Source organism: Sinohyriopsis cumingii, chromosome 6 (genome assembly GCF_028554795.1).
Source record: "Sinohyriopsis cumingii isolate HCF-2022 chromosome 6, ASM2855479v2, whole genome shotgun sequence".
NCBI lineage: Eukaryota > Metazoa > Mollusca > Bivalvia > Unionida > Unionidae > Sinohyriopsis > Sinohyriopsis cumingii.
Genome location: NC_142966.1, coordinates 83,995,743 through 84,013,591, shown reverse-complemented (window position 1 = coordinate 84,013,591; position 17,849 = coordinate 83,995,743). Strand labels below are relative to the sequence as shown.

The following is a 17,849-nucleotide window of genomic DNA, read 5'->3' as shown; positions in this document are numbered from 1 at the left end:
ACAATTTGTGTCCTGTTGACCAAGTAGGACTTGAACCACAGTAAGGCTGTATCATGAATGCCAAATACATGCTGGAGACGGTGAAGTAATATATCATGGTCTATTGTGTCAAATGCTGTAGACAAATCAAGGAGGATGAGGACTGTAATCTTTCCGCTATCCAACGCAGAGAGAATGTCATTAACTACATTTAGAAGAGTTGTTTCAGTACTGCGGCAAGGGCAATATGCAGATTGTAGATTGCTAAAAAGACTGTTTGAATTTAGATGAGATACAAGCTGGGATAGAGCAACCTTTTCTAAGATTTTTGATATGAATGTGAGTTTAGAAACTGGGCGGTAGTTCTTTAAATCGTTATGGTCTAGTGTTGGTTTCTTCAGCAGATGCTTTACAATGGCGGTTTTGAAAAAATGATGGGAATTCTCCGGATGAGAGAGAGGTATTAATAACATCAGTTAGTGAAGGCAATACTGGATCTAAGCACTCAAGCAGCAGTGATGTTGGAATTGGATCAAGTTCACATGACTTTGGTGCACTCTTCATCACGATTGTACGTACGAAATCCATAGAGACAGGTTCAAATGCTGCTAATGGTTGCCGCTCAAATTCTGTATCCCAACTGTATGGTGACGACGAGTCAATTGAATTTGTGGTGTCAAGCTTATCTCTAATGGTTTGTACTTTGTCATGGAAGAAATTTGCAAACATGTCCGGAAGGTCGACTGGAGAGAAGGTATTTGGAAGTGGTGTTGATTTGTTCCTTGACATTAGCTTGTTAGTAATCTCGAAGAGCTCTTTGCAGCTGGAATTTTCCATGATCTTAGTAGTGTAGTGGGCTGATTTCGCTGCATGGACTATATTTGTGACATTCTTCTTAGCGACTTCATAGATTTGCTTATGAATAGTGAGTCTGGTGGAAAGCCAGAGCCTCTCAGCTTTACGGCGGTCTCTTTTAGCAGTGCGAAGCTGGTCCCTAACACTGCTATACCATGGAGAACACTTTTGAATTGATACTCTGCACTTGGTAGCTGGGGCATGTTTGTCAAGTAATGAACGCAGACAGTTATCGAGTTGTTCTGCGGTAGGAGGTAAGCAAGTTGTTAGGTTAGCTTGGATGTCGTGCATTAGTTTGGTTCTATTTATCATACGGAGGTTTCTCTTAGTAGCAGATAAAGGTGGAGGGTTAGGGACTGATACGTCAAGATGGCATATAATGCAGAGGTGATCTGATGCAAGGTCATGGGATACCAGGGAGGACGGTATAATGGTATCATCAGGTCTATGAAGAATCCAGTCTAAAATGTGATCATATTTATGGGTGGGTTGGTGAACTGACTGTTTGAGGTTGAAAACATTAATGGAATCTATGAGTTTTGATGTATTTGAGTTTCCGGGACAGTCAAAGTGAAAGTTGAAATCTCCAAGAATAATCAGGTTGCCACCTAACGAATTTCCATAGTCCAGGAGATTCGGAAACTGCTCCAAAGAGAGAGAGAGAGAGAGAGAGAGAGAGAGAGAGAGAGAGAGTCAGCCAGCTTGTTTTTTCTACTAGGAGGAGGGCGGTATAGGCAGAAAAAATAGACTGACCTTTGCCCCAGTGTGAGTGTGGTTTGGACTAGTTCAAACGATGTGTAGTCGAAATTGAATGTTGTGGTGTAGTTAAGACGTTTTATCATGGAGTTCTTTGTGATGACAGCAATTCCACCTCCGCCAGAATTACGGGCGAACGACTTGATGGAGTAACCAGTGGGTGTTAGATCCGCACACTTGGGCTCATCGCCTGATGTTTTTAGCCATGTTTCTGTCAAGAAAAATATGTCAACATTCTGGTCGTTGATAAAATTAACTATGTTTGCACAAACTTAGCGACGTTGCAGATATCTTCGACGCCGCATACGATTTCTAGCCCACTGGCTATGTTTGTATGATATGCTTTCTACGCCATTCATTCTGGACATTAAGATTAGCCCAAGCCACGACATATAGATTTCTGGAACCTCTTCTGAATCTCGAAGAAAATACATAAAATTGTGCTTGTTGCCGCCTATACCATCGTGCTAACACTCCTTAAATTTAGCAGAGTCTATGTCACGACAATGATCACGCGAATTAAAATATATGTCTTGGTTGTCCAAGCCAGAAATTTAAAAAGGTAGCCCGTGTTGCGTCTAATATATTTTGGCACATTTTAATGAGACTGCCAGATATATTGAGTTGCAGCGCTTACGTCTTCATCAAAGTCGCAGAGTTCTTTGTATTAATTTTGGCTGGGATCGAGAGTATAAATAATTACTTTTGTCGTAGCTAAGTCCGTTATTCAGTAGCATGTACAGAAGTAAGTTTGTCTTGCCGCGACCAGTTGGACCTACTGTCTTGTAGCGACAATCAGGAATCAAAAATTTGTCACGATATCTTGATTTCTTCTGAGTCAAAATTAATGATGCGCAAATGTTGTAAGCACAAATTATAAGTCATTTTACAGCTTTTGGTATCGTCATTGGCAAAGGTAGCTCAGGTACGATGTTAATGATTTCTGATAGAGAACTCGACAAACGAGTTCTGAAATCTGGCGAATCTATGCAGGATCACTTAATATATCAGCGAAAAAATAATAAATGTGGCCGTGACTACAAATAACAAAGATGCGACAAATAAAGAATACCCGGAAAATTTGCGAACGCAAAACTTTTGTTATACCAATAATGTTTCTCAAGGACGTGTACTTTTTTGCATGACACAATTTAACATCAATAACAATTGTTTTTCAAGTTTTGCTTTCTGCGTCAAGTGTGTTGCTGCCGTTTGGAGGAACTTTGACAGGCGATATAAATATGGGAAACATAAAGATTACAACTTAATCGTTCCTGCTGCTGACATTGAGACAACAAACAAGAAGTATATTGACGACAAATGTATGGACAATCTTGTTGTGCCAAAGCCACCTAATGGTATACGAATGTTTGGTGTCAACGAAATACTAAATAAGGAAACCGCGTTGACCTTTCGTGATAAGCCAAAACATAGAGCGGATGACAGTCATTATCCTGCTGCATTTAAGGCAACAAGCGGGTTCAGATGTGTGGACGGCAACTACACACAACGATTTTTGACAAGTAGTTCTGGCATGACATATAGTCCCTTTGAAATGAGCAATAATAAGATCACACCCTTGGCGACGCCTGCAAATAGTTCAGTTGTGACCTATAAGCAGTACGCAGATAAAAAGTTGTTTATCAACGACATATTAGATAATCCAACTTCCAAAATCAGCTTTATCCAATGGGAAATCCTAGTGGATTTACTTTTGGATTGCAGACTGTACACATTTTTGTTCAGATCTGCAGTGGCATATAGTCTAAACATAATTCAGGCGCCAGAAGGGTTCATAATTTCGAGTAATGTTTATACGCCCATATTTGAAATAAATACATTGAACAATAAAAAAGCGTATGTCTCTTATTAGACAATACAAGTACTGCAACAAAATTTTATGTCGATACCAAGTGCGTTAAAATACTATTTTTATGCATGTGCTTCATCTCTATACTCTAGTATTTGCCAATCATATCACGCATTTACTGGCCACGTTGCTTTATCAACGCCAGGAAACTAGTGGGCAACTGTTCATGTTTACAATAATCATTGGATCAGGATAGATTGTACCATAGCGGTAACCATCTGGCGTTTTCAACACAGAGGCGGACGGCGGCTGGAAACGAATAAATAAATAATTTGCGACTAGAGGCTCCAAATGATGATGTCACTTGAACTTCACTGTAATACAAGCACAGCCACGATAGGGTCAACTCTATCAATATTTTATATTCGGCTTCCGGGCACAGCACAATATTGTATCTACAGAGTGTTTGTATATCTTCAACACCATCAGATCTAAGCCTGCGTTACACTGAAGTAGTTAAAAAAATAGATGATATTTTGTAAACAACGTAATATATATATATATATATATATATATATATATATATATATATATATATATATATATATATATATATATATATATAATGTAAGAGAACTTAAATTGATGTTTGAGGAGTCGCATCATGAACTACAATTTGAAGGCGTGCTTACCTAAAGCATATTACCATAACCTCACTAAGAAAATGAAATGATGGTTAGAGGTATAAGTCAGCTAAATAAAACATTAGAAACACTTATAATGACAACAAATATAAAATATAGAACGAAGAAAACTTAACAGAAACGAGGCGAATGACTATACGAGGACCACGACTGTATGAACAAGCAAGTTAAGCGTAAACATAAATCAAGAAAAGAAAACTGTAGGAAAGAGTCGGCAGAAGAAGGTTTTAGAACTGTTGGAAAGAGTCGATAGAAGAAGGTTTTAGAACTGTGGGAAAGAGTCGGTAGAAGAAGGTTTTAAAGAAAAATTGTTTAGATTATGATGACGTAGAATCAATATTCCAAATAATGGATTTATCTAATAAAGACGATGAAGAACCAGATTTTTATGATGAGGAGGAATCTACGCATGAGCCTGAGGCAGAAATTCCATCGCCCAATTATGAGGCAGAAATTCCATCGCCCAAACCTGAGGCAGAAATTCCATCGCCCAAACCTGAGGCAGAAATTCCACAATCTGAATCACCACTACCTGAAGCAGAAAAGACGCAGCCAGAGCCAGAGCATCCACACAGAGATGAAATTCAGGAGGCTGAGAGGAAAGGTCGTCGAAGCTTATTATCATATACTCATCCACACAAAGATGACATTCTAGAGGCTGATAGGAAAGGTCGTCGAAGCTTATTATCATATACTCAAATATAGAAGTTATAACGTGTATGATGATAACATTCTCGCACCAACATATTTTGGAAAGTTAACGTCAGAATACAAACTAGCTCTTGCTGTGTATAGGGGCAATATCATATTGACTGATACGCTCGGAGACAAATATTTTGCAGGCTCGCCACATCACAGTGAAGAAATGAAAAAGTATTTTAGCGACCGCTTATTTGTTATGACGGCGCACAACGAAAACTTTCAAAAAAGAGCGTCAACTATTTATGATCAAATACAACAATTTTATATGAGATTTTTACAGTGCAACTACGAAGTCTATTTAGCTAACCTGACCAGGTCATCAAATATCACACAACATGACGCTAGGAAACAATACATCTTTCAGGTACAATTGCGCATATCCTCTAAAAACCCGATGGTGCGATTGGAATAATTGGCTCTTATTATGATACAGAAATAAATCTTTCACATACGCCTTTGATTTCGGACCCTGTGAAACCAACAGATGAAATGAAAATAAGCTTTTGAGCTCACGACTCTTACATGAAATTTTTTATATAAAAAACTTACTGCTTTATAGAAATCGTATCGATATCACAAACATCTGTCGTTTTTCTTGACAAAAAAATTCTGCTGGCATGAAGGTCTGAAAGTGTTGCTAGAACTCCCTCTTTTATAAACCTTTTTCGTTTGATTATTTCCGATTGTAGCGTAGACCGCTTTCGAAAAGGTGGAGCCAGGACTACAGAACAAAGAAACTGTTTACAAGTACGCCTCAAACAAAAATTCTGAATCGGACCAGGACCTGCTTGCGTGACGCCCCATTCCACATGGCCGATTTGGTTAAGGAATTCAGATTAGTAGATGACATCGTTGTGGAACTTAGTCATATGTGTGTTAAAATATGTGAATTTTATGCAAGAAAAATATCAGCACCCAGGATTACAAGTTAACCCTTTGGCACTAAAACTGATCGTATAAAGATCGTTTACCATCAACTTATTGTATTCTTCTCTTAGCATGCGCCTAAATCTTTCTAGCTCTATCCCCGCGTAAAATTAACAAGGATTCAGATGTTCCTTTCACGTCTGATAAGTTATTTTGAGAACGTTCTTGTCAAACTTGTATGCGCCACTCAACGATCTTATACCATCCAACTGACATATTCTGTATTCCAGCATATGAATTATTTTACTTTAGCGATGTATGTACACTCGTACGCTTTCATATTTCATTCTGATTCGAAATTGTACATTATATTACTATGGTTTTCTTGACTCTAATTCAAAAACAATTTGTCGCAATTTTGCGGTCGTGGTATTGATTGTTTTAACATAAACTGGCACGCGAGCTATATAATTGCAGGTAGGTTTGAATTTTTTTAAAAATGTAGCCGTATTCTTCATGCATATCTTTCTTCAGGAATAATGATAAGTCTCTTCGGTAGATTCGCTAAAGACAACAAAAAAAAATCATCTTAGTCACCAGCCAGTCTGTTACAAGTCAAACGCGAGCGAAAAACAAAAATTTTGCGAAAAATCAAGTCTTTGACCAGGTGTGCTAGCTCTGTAAAATCTGTTCGTATCTCAGCAGATAGAGAACATTCGGAATAACCAATCTGCATGCACCCGGTAGCTAGTGTGAACGGCTTTTCGACGCGGGTTCAGACTTATCTAAGTCATGTGTCTACCCGTAAACGTCTAACTTCGGGCGACCTCTGGGATTGTATTCTCATCGGAAGCTAAGCCTGCCTACTATTTCTGAATTCAAGAATGGACTTTAGCTCAAATGTCACGATAGAATGGTTAACCCGTTTTATTTATGGACACCTCTGAAACCTTCAGCTATGATAAACTGACAGGCCTCTGAAGTAACCTCCTTTGAGTCGATTGGATTTTATATCTTTACTTGACCCGCCCCACCCAACCTCATCCCTAGTCTTTCGTTGTTGGTTTTCCAGAAAAAGGAATCAAAGAATCTTTATTTAGAAAAATTATTTTATATTGGTTTTGAGTTTGGTTCCTTTTTTTCTTTTTAAGACATACTTGTTTCGTTCCGTGTTATTTCGTTCAAATTTGTGTGGGTCTTGTTTTTTTTTTTTGTTGTATTATTTTATTAGTTTGGAAAATAAAAATAAAATTTTAAGGAGATGAATAAAAGCTTTTTTGAAAAAAAAAGAAATAAAAGAAAAAAATGCGTACTAGGTCAGATTATGTGGTAGAACAGTACAGGCATGTGAGGTGTTAGGTGGGCCGTTAAACGTACCAGACCCCTAATAGGAGTGATCTTCCAACCCGATTCATTCACTGTAGCTTTACTTTATTTCACCCCCAATCTAATTTACAAATTCCATATTCTCTTTGTTCTCTAAGATTATTATGTACGGTTTTTTTCTCAATCGTGAACATATGAGTATGCAGCATGGTTTATGATAAATGTGATTTAAACATGAGAGATAAAAGCAAGAAACGAAAGAAAAGATAAACAGTGCATGGTTGAATACAAATGTATTCAGAGCGTAAGAATTGGAGGGAAAGAAAGGTTATCTTTGTATGGAAATAGCTTGTATGTGTGTTAATCTTGCTTTTAATATATTTTCAAATGTTTCTTATGGTAGTATATAATATATATATTTTTTGGTTTTCATAGATTTTTATTCAATAAAATAAGCATATATCACAAGATAATGTTTGTGCAGACATGAAAACCCTGACCTCTAGCTGTAAAAAGAACTATATAAACTTCTATAGAAATTAAGTACTATACTACACGGCCAAGTTTATGGATAGGCATAATCTGCATACGAGATATATATTTTAAAAAAACTAGATTGCAATCAAGGGAGGCAACTCGTGAGTGCCTGTCAATATTTTTTGTGTACATTCATTCTATAAACTTCATCATCTGCCATTCATCCATCATCATTTTTCAGCCAAACTTATTGTATAAGTATCATTATCTACCATAAATTTTTTGTTCAAACAAGAATACAGGCAACTCTAAATGGTAGTAGGAATAAATGGGGCTATTGGGCAACAGGGACTCCAGCAAGCTTTTTCCAGTAGCAAATTGTGTAAATTAAATTTTGTTCCCATCACTGAGCCAATGTCAACAATAGCATAATATGATAAAAACGATCATGTCTACACATCTAGTTATACTGAAAAAGCACGCTGGGTCCTTGTAATAATCATATGTGTGATCTTGTAGCACCCTTTTACCTTACCACATATCACCAAATCTTGATGGGCCCATGATTTTGTAAGAGTTATTGACCCTTTTTACTTACGTTGGGTGTAATGCAATTTTTAGTGGATTGCTGTGGAACTTAGTATATATTATAGACTTTATCAGAAGTTATACATGTTGACAGATTTTTTTAATGTACTTGCACCATTTCCAGAAAATAGTGCATTTGTGACTATATATTTACCACCGTCATAAGGTAAGGGTGAGATCAGGGGTATATTTACAGAATCAGATTCTTCATTATTCCTCTCATTTCTTTAGTGCAAACTTTGCATAAGAGAAATATGTTCTGATGAAAGAACTCTGGGCGATACAATTCCACTACAGTTCTGTACTGGAAAATTGATTCTTGGCTTCTTCATTGGAGGAGAGAAACATGGAAAGGGGGTCACTTGACTCAGGCATGCCAGTGATTCCGGGGGTTGGTGGTGGTGTGCGGTGGATATGATCACACACTTTGAATTTATGCCATATTTGTGGATAAATAGCTAGTCAGACCAAAGATTGGCTAAGATATATAAATTGATAATTAAAGTTTCTCAAGAATCATCTATGTGGGATGAAAAATTCAGACTGTATAGATAACTGTCATATTCTTTGGGGAGGTCATATAGATATTTAAATGCAGGGAGAGGTATTTGTGAGTATATCCCATTTCCCAATGCAACCCACAATAGGAAATTAATTTGAATAAAGCAAAATGTTGATAATTCAAATCAACTGGGAAGCATTTTGTCTGAGCAATTAGTTATCCTGAGAACTGATAATATTATGCACAAATGAGAAATTCTGTCACACTTAAAAGACAGGAAAATAGACGTCCACAGATAATATATGGTTTACTGGATTTCTTTGTATATCATTAAGGGCTTGTGTGCCCATTTTGCGTTTTGAGAGGAATTGCAATCTCCCTTCAATGCTGCTATCTTTGCTAGTGAAACATTCAAGAACGATGTATACCGCAAGAGCAACCATCACCCACTACAAGAAACATATCAACATACCACTGCAACATGTATTATTTCCATAAATATATGGGGCCCCGAGTGGCCGAGTGGTCTAAAGCGCTTTTCGTTATGGATCACTGCCATCTCACCTCTGTCTGCGGCGGTTCGAGTCTAAGATTCAGCCAATGTGGGCATGTGAGAAAGCTTGCCAGTAGCTTCTCGTGGGTCGGTGGTTCTTTCCGGGGTTTTCCGGGTTCTTCCTCCACCATTAATACTGGCCGCCATGTATAGCCTATCGTGTGCTGAAAAATGGCGTTAAACCCCACAACAACAACAACAACATAAATATACAGTTATTCTTTAAGTATTACCATTTTTATCTGGTTCAACGAGATAAAATCTTGCCTGAGTACAGCTCTGGGACATTAATACATTACTGAATTCGCAAAAAGCTCTGGGTGGATTTTCACTAACATGAGAAAGAAACAAGTCATCCCTAAACTTGATGTACAGTCAAACCTGCCTTTAAATTCATCTGTATTTAGCTACACGGTCTCACACAAACACTTATTTTTAAGAACCTACAAACCAAATTCATGTGAAAATGAATTAAGAAAATGATTCTGTATATCAATACGTTCTTAAAGAAATGCTGTACTGATGACAGCAATGAACAAACTGTCCAAAGCATGGACTGATACTGCGCAAATAAATCTTTTGCTGAGGCCAGCAAGCACTCTCCAGCTATACAATAGACATTTGGTTGACAATCAATACTGTGAAGAATACAATTTCAGGCTGTTCCTTCCATTAATTTGTATGATCTTTTCAGAGAAATCAATTTTATCATGGGTTCTCAAACATTTCAGTGAAGTAACATCAACATAGTGAAAATTTAGGGAAATATGTTCAGTAAATCATGTTACCTTTGACTTAATATTGTCTACAATATGACCAAAAGCCACTTTTGAATAACTGTACATCTTTTGAACAAAAGAATAACGCTTCATTTTGTGAACTTTAAATTTTATTTTTTCAGAATGTACATTCAATTTATATTAGGATTTTTTTTTACAATGTAAATGAATAAAGTTGATTCTCCTTCTTTACATATGTAATGAACATCATAAAAAAAACCCTGAAAGATTGTTGAAGTTCATTCACCCAAAAAGGATATATTTCAAAACAACCAGTAAATTTCTCTACTCTGGCATAAATATGTGATATTTTACACAAACAAAATGTATACATTAGGATTTTTCAATCAAATTCAAAACCTTTGAATTTTGTAAGAAAATGTCAGAATTGACCTCAATGTTTTTAAGGCACCTCCTGAAATTGAAAGGAAGGTACTAGGATTAATTTTAATTGAATTAATATAAACAGAGATAGAAAGAATGAATGACAGAGAAACAGAAAACGTTTATTAAACCACCAAGCTCAATCAGTGTTTGCTATGATGACAAGTACATCGTACAACTTTATGGGACTAAAGTTTGGTTAAGCTATAAACAATTTTATTAATTTTGCTTTCCTAATTTCCTCTTGTACAACAAAATCTAAAGATGCAAAACATAACACTTAAATCCTAAATATTTAATTGCGATATCCCTAAACATTAACAGTGTTCACTGCTTGTGAATAAAATGCAAATCTGTTACATCTAAAGTAGTAAAAAATTAGACTGTTATGTCAAGCCTGTTTTTTTTAAAGCTTTCTTCAATAAATAAAAAAGCTCAAGTTGATTGATAAATTTGTCCTAAAAGCAAAATGAACTAAAAAAATGAAAACAAAATTCTAGTTAGCCTCATATAAAAAAATAAAAAAGATGCAAATGTTTAAAAAATATGTCATGAAAATTTGCAGGTAAAAAAGATATGAAGGCAACATAACTCCTGGAATACTTTCAAGACACCTACATTACTTCTGGGTGTCAAGCCAATTCTGATGCAAAAAATATAGGAACTACAGCATATCTGCACATGTTTTTCTATTAGTTATCAAATGAAAACACCCAAATACCAGCAGTTTTCAATACAGCTTATGGTAGTATTCAGTGTAACAAAAAATAACTACCTGGAATCATCAAAAACCTACATAGCTTTCCAATACACTTCTACATCATTAACTTTCTTTTCCTTTAACTTCATTAAAGCATAGCATTTTAAATTTTAATAGCACAGGAATAATCTCTGAATCACCATTACTGCATGATATGGTTCAACATCAGCATGAAACTTCCTCCAGCTAAAACCCTACATGTATAAATGATTAAGATTATGCAGATGTGATCCATCTCATAATAGGTGACATGACATACAAATCTATCATTTAAATCACATGACAGACAAATCCATCATTTAAATCACATGACAGACAAATCCATAATTTAAATCACATGACAGACAAATCCATCATTTAAATCACATGACAAGCAAATCCATCATTTAAATCACATGACAGACAAATCCATCATTTAAATGATAAACTTCTCAAATCTGTTTTGCTGAACTACAGGGTCAAGTCATGTCAGTGTTTTTAATACTGTAATATGACAGTTATTTATATGTCAACATCAGACTTTGGAATTAAAAAAAGAAAAAGAGCCAAAGAAGTCACTTGTATGTAACTCAGATCTAGTAAATTTGCCAGCTTTAACATGGTACAGACTCCAGTCCCAATAAAAATATAACTGTTATTTTCATCCCTGCTTCTGATAAACATGTGACAAGTTTGTTCTTTAAAAATGATTTTGTTTAAGTCGTGTTCTGCAGTATCTGTTGCTGCAAATGAAATCTATAAAAATATAAATTTAAAAAAGGAACTTATTAACATGAAATGAAGGTCAACTGAACATTTGGACGGAAATATATTTCCTGCATAAATACTTGTAAAGGACACAATAATTGGATAGGATAACATTTGTACCTGTCAATATATCTCATAAAATTTATATATAAAAAATTTCTGAATCCTCTGTTTGATACCTGCTTGATCAGATTAATGTGGAAATAAATAAACAAAATTCATTTTAGTTCTTGCAAATAATCAATGTCATGCAACAACTGAAAATGGTCTTAAGTGGTCAGTAGTGGTGTCTCAGACAAAATATACATTTTTAATGCAATTACACTGTTAAACCAGTGATGAGTAAATTAAAAACTCTACCTTGGAGACGGTAGCACCCCATGACAATATATGTGTAACTTCTGATAGAAAAATTGCATGAAGTGCTACACTTCAGACTTAAATGAATTAACAGTAGTCTCTAAATATAGAAAAACATTGTCAAAAATTTCCTCAGCTTCTGGGCATCAGCATTTTCATCTACCGTAAGTTGTATTACATGACCAGTGGAAATAGAGATTCTTCACAGATTGTAATTTGACAGTGTCGGTTATGTAGCTATTTACAAATGAATATTCCATCAGCAGTAAGAACACAAGTAAAAACTCATCACAGATTGTTATCATACTGTAGTCTTGTATGATCCTTTTCTAACTTTTGCAGAACTTGTTTTTATACAAGGAATTAATAATTTAGAATTATTTACAAATGTAAAGTATTACACTTTAATACTGTCTATTATGTTATAAACATGTGATAATTTATCAACTATGGAAATTAAACGTTTATTTTCATTTTCAATTATGTTTTCAATCTTCAACAAGTAGTCAGCACAGTTATTGTGCGTAAGTTTCTGAAGAGAAAGTTCAATCAGCAAAACTCCTGGTCCCACTTTTGGCAAATTTCAAACTTTGCATGTAGGTGTTTGCATTCATGCATGCCTGTGTGTCTGTGTGCATGTGTCATATTTTGGACGGACTGATTTTAGTCTAAAAAGTAGATTTCTAAAATCCAGATCCAAACTCCAATTTCAGAACAGGCAGTTTTTTGACTCTGCAGAACCAAGTCTCAAAATTTTGCTTTTTCTGTAGCATCTCAATACATAAATTAAAATTCTAGATTACTTAGCATCATATAAAGCTAAGTCTGTGCTTTGATATGAAATATCTGTACCTTGATGTGATAGGCCCTCGTCTGTAGGTAGAATCCTATTGCAAATTAAAAGGTAATTAATTTATAATAAACAATTGAAATCACTTTTGTCATTTTCACTGGTCAAATTTGAAAAACACCTGCATAGGAAAGAGCTTACATTATGATCCCCTGAGAGATGTTTTGACTTAAATTTATTTTAGTAAATTAGGACTGTACATTTACAATACTTGTACAATTTTTTAATGTTATCACCACCTGGAAACCTTAACATGAATGAATAAAAATAAATATTCAGTGTGATGAATTAATCACTATGTGTTATTTACTGAATAAGGTAAGAGCAAGAGATGCAAATATCATGTCAGTGCATAATATATCAAACACATGCCTGATATTTGGTAATACTTTTGAGCAAGAAGCTAAATCTCAAGTTCAAAGTCTTAAAACTCTGACAGCCTATACTTTTAACTGGAATAAAGCACAAGGTCTCAACAGTGACAGCCTATACTTTTAACTGGAATAAAGCACAAGGTCCCAACACTGACAGCCTATACTTTTAATTGGAATAAAGCACAAGGTCACAACACTGACAGCCAATACTTTTAATTGGAATAAAGCACAAGGTCACAACACTGACAGCCAATACCTTTAATTTGAAGCACAAGATCCCAACAATGACAGCCTATACTTTTAACTGGAATAAAGCACAAGGTGTCAACACTGACAGCCTATACTTTTAATTGGAATAAAGCACAAGGTCCCAACACTGACAGCCTATAACTTTAACTGGAATAAAGCACAAGGTGCCAACACTGACAGCCTATACTTTTAATTGGAATAAAGCACAAGGTCACAACACTGACAGCCAATACTTTTAATTGGAATAAAGCACAAGGTCACAACACTGACAGCCAATACCTTTAATTTGAAGCACAAGATCCCAACAATGACAGCCTATACTTTTAACTGGAATAAAGCACAAGGTGTCAACACTGACAGCCTATACTTTTAATTGGAATAAAGCACAAGGTCCTAACACTGACAGCCTATACTTTTAACTGGAATAAAGCACAAGGTCCCAACACTGACAGCCTATACTTTTAATTGGAATAAAGCACAAGGTCACAACACTGACAGCCAATACTTTTAATTGGAATAAAGCACAAGATCACAACACTGACAGCCAATACCTTTAATTTGAAGCACAAGATCCCAACAATGACAGCCTATACTTTTAACTGGAATAAAGCACAAGGTGTCAACACTGACAGCCTATACTTTTAATGGGAGCAAAGCACAAGGTCCCAACATTGACAGCCAATACCTTTAATTGGAATAAAGCTAAAATTACAAAACTTCAACAGACTATAACTTTAAACAGGATAAAGCTAGCCTGTAACTTTAATTAAAATATAGACTGAATTACAGAACTGTGACAGTCTATAACTTTAAATGGAATAAACCTAGATTCACTGAACTTTGACAGGTTATAACCTGAATTAGAATAAAGCTAGAATCACAGAACTTTCAGATTTTTCATAACTTGGGTTCCTCTATAGAACTGCCAAGTTTTGATGATGTTGATACAACATCAATATAATTAATGATTTTGGAGTTTTGAGCTTGAGAATGAGGTTTCTGCTCAAAAGTTATAAGCATAAGGGGCCTTCCTTGCCATAATGAACAATGTAGACTATATCTGAACCATTTCTAACATTATGCTTTTTATATAACATGGGATTCTGAAACAGGATGTCACACAAATGAATTCTGTTATGATAATGCAGCTTTCTGCTCAAAGCATCCGAGACAGGAAATACTAGCATACCTGGGTATAAACTTTATGCATATAATATAAACAAGTTTCAGTTAAATACATCAAATGATGTTGAAGATACAGAAATTTCAAAAACTTGAACTCATAATCTAGATGTAGACTGTCAATTTTGCCTTCACAGGTGAGACATGAAACCCAAATATAGTATGATACCAACTTTGGGTATATAATAACTGATTTTAAGAAAATGCCAAGTTCAACCCTAGGATACCAACTTTAGGCATATAGTAATATACTGTATGGAAAAATGATATGGTAAGCCCTAGCACAGTATGATGCAAACTTCAGGCATGAAGTGATAGATTCTAAGGAAAAGGTTAAATTCAATTTTTATCCCTTGCACATAAAATGTTTAATTCCTACAAACCTCATGTTTACTGAATAGGAATTTAATAGGCAAAATTTTGAATCATGATAACAATTAACTTATTTTGTCTCTCCATTTGTGAAGGATCTTTAGAACATTTTTTTTCCCAGCTTCTTTGAAATTTGTTGACTCATCTATGTTTAAACCACTGATGCAAGGGCCTCTGACAAACAAGAAGATGATTTAGTACATAAAACTACCATTTTTAGTGAAAATATAAAATTATCATGTCACAAAGGTACATACTGATTGAAGCAGTCTTCGAAATTGTGACACATTTATGTGTTTCTGAAGAGCACATTAAAGCTTTATACAACTATTCATGAATTTTCTATCAAATGAACACTCATGTGTCATCCTCTGTTTACTTACCTTGCTTAATTTCCCACCCCTTGCTTCTGGACCTACGACACCCATCATTCAATAAATAATGGTGCTGTCAGAAGGCAGCGAAGCTCACCTGCACATTTGCTAACTTCAATGCCTCATCCAACACCATGGGTATATCATAGGTTCTCTGGCACATTATGCAGTGAGTTAAAGAAAAGTTCAGTATCCCTACCATTTTGTTCTCCAATTTCACAACTGATGTGTGAATATAAAACCTATCGGCCATCCACAAACCTAATCCTTGTACTAAATATAGAGTAACAAAGAATTCAAAATTAAATACCTGTCAGGACAATTAGGTTACCTCAAGGATTCTCCATTTCCCATTGACAGGATGAACTTCACGACAATAAACATTTCTTCAAAACTCATGTATAATACATTTGTCAAACTTGAATCTATAAATCAGCTTCATTCTAGCCACAGTAAGTACAATGAAAAGAAGAAAACCAAATACTTATTGCTGTAAAACACTTTTACAGCACACCGATAGCAAATCAAATTCTTTTAACATCATCAAATTCTCAGTTTTCAGAACTTGTACAGAAACGGACAGAACTATTTGGAACTTTGTATTCAACAGCAGTTATAAACAACTACAAAAGTTTTTATTAGTGCCCAAAACTTCTTACCATTTTTAACGTGTACATGGGTTTCAGCCAATGCTTCCAAAAAAGATGGAAATTGGTCATTATTTGATAAGACATCACTGGTTCTAAAAAAACAACCAATGACTAATCATCAATCCATCATTTTTTTACTTACAGCGTTATAATAAAGACTGAACCACAAAAAAATTCTTGTATTATAGTTTGCATGGTCAACATATCACAGATGGTAGCTATAAATTTAGCAACAAGACTGTTAAATATTCACCCAAATATTATGTTTATATTAGGTATTTGGGATTTTTATTCCTTAAATAATTTACAGACAAAATTATAGTGATGTAACAACTTATATGCAATTATGATTCATTTGCTGATCAAACATCATTTTCGTTGACAAAATTAATGATCTATAAATGAATACACACCAATGGCTTTCAAAGATGCTTTCAAACTGCAAAAGACTTATCAAATGAATATTTAAGCTTACAATGTGTCTTACATTATACTCATCAGGTAACTCATCTGTTAGTAAAAAAAATCAATGGTGTTTGTCTTGCAGTCACTTATTTAAGCACTCTAAACATCTTTATCTCATCCATTTAAATAAAGACTTGCCAACATTTAACACATTTCTGACAGTGAAATAGACTTGAATCTCTTGTACAGTCCAACCTCCCATAATGGTCAGCTATCTTTAGCAATCAGGTTTCACCTTCAGCTAGCTGATGGTTTTTACACCTACCATTTTGTACAAATATGTTATCTCCCTTCAAGAGCCACCATTCCCAAACAGGCAACATTATTTATTCTTGCAGAGTGGTTCTATTGTGACTGGTGATGATGGTGGTGGTGGAGGAGACAATTTGGATGTGAAAGTAGACACATTTTAAAAAAAGCTTAGATTTCAATTAGCTTTCTGAATTAAAATTGATTACCCTACCAGATGTTTTCACCACAATCATGACTGAGCTAGATGAATGAAACAACTGTGAACATTCCCATGAAAGATTCATTTTAATTGTTATGTTTAAGCAGATAATTTGATTTGCAAGAGCATATCTACCGTAAGTGATCAAAGTTTTGTGCGCACTGTAAAAAGCATGACACCCTCAAAACCAAAAGTGTTTTAAAATGTCGCCATGTGATGCCTAGTCTAACATAAAGCCAGTCTGTCAATACACCACAAATCTAAAACACTTCAAGATGAAACAATACGCAATTCATGGAATGTTAACAAATTAACTCAAACGCTCTTGGCTAAGACTGGGATGGCTGATCAAGAGGTTCAAACTTCGACTGGTGGGAATCTATTCGCTGCAGGAGCTGTTCAGCCACTGGACAGAACTGGGACTCCCAGGACTCCAGTATCCATTGCTGATACTCGTCTTCATCATTGTTATCATTCGACATCTCTGACATTTCTATGGCATTCTCCTTGTCTACAAAACAAACAAAAAAATGAATCTCTGCTATTTCCGTTACCATAAATACTTACACACGGTAAGCAACAAAATAAGGATGAAAATAAACTGTGAACATTTTTTAACATTATAGTTACATATTCATATCCTCACAGCTCACATGTGGTGGTGACAAAAACCTTGTGAAGGATATGCATGCCTTCTCTTCTACAAGACCTTTTTAGCTCCAGAAAGTATCAT

At 35.2% G+C, this 17,849-nt stretch overlaps 1 protein-coding gene across 2 annotated transcripts in view; it reads right to left on the bottom strand.

Annotated features, from left to right (window-relative positions):
* Positions 1 to 9,990: 9,990 nt before the first annotated feature.
* The window catches only part of LOC149797349 (armadillo repeat-containing protein 2-like), a 90,893-nt gene continuing 83,034 nt past the window's right edge, over positions 9,991 to 17,849 (bottom strand). For both annotated transcript variants that reach the window (XM_089962099.1, XM_089962100.1), the window contains one exon: positions 9,991 to 17,627. In XM_089962099.1, coding sequence (XP_089818225.1) covers positions 17,446 to 17,627 — 182 coding nt within the window. In that variant the 3' untranslated portion in view covers positions 9,991 to 17,445. The remainder of the gene's footprint in view (positions 17,628 to 17,849) is intronic.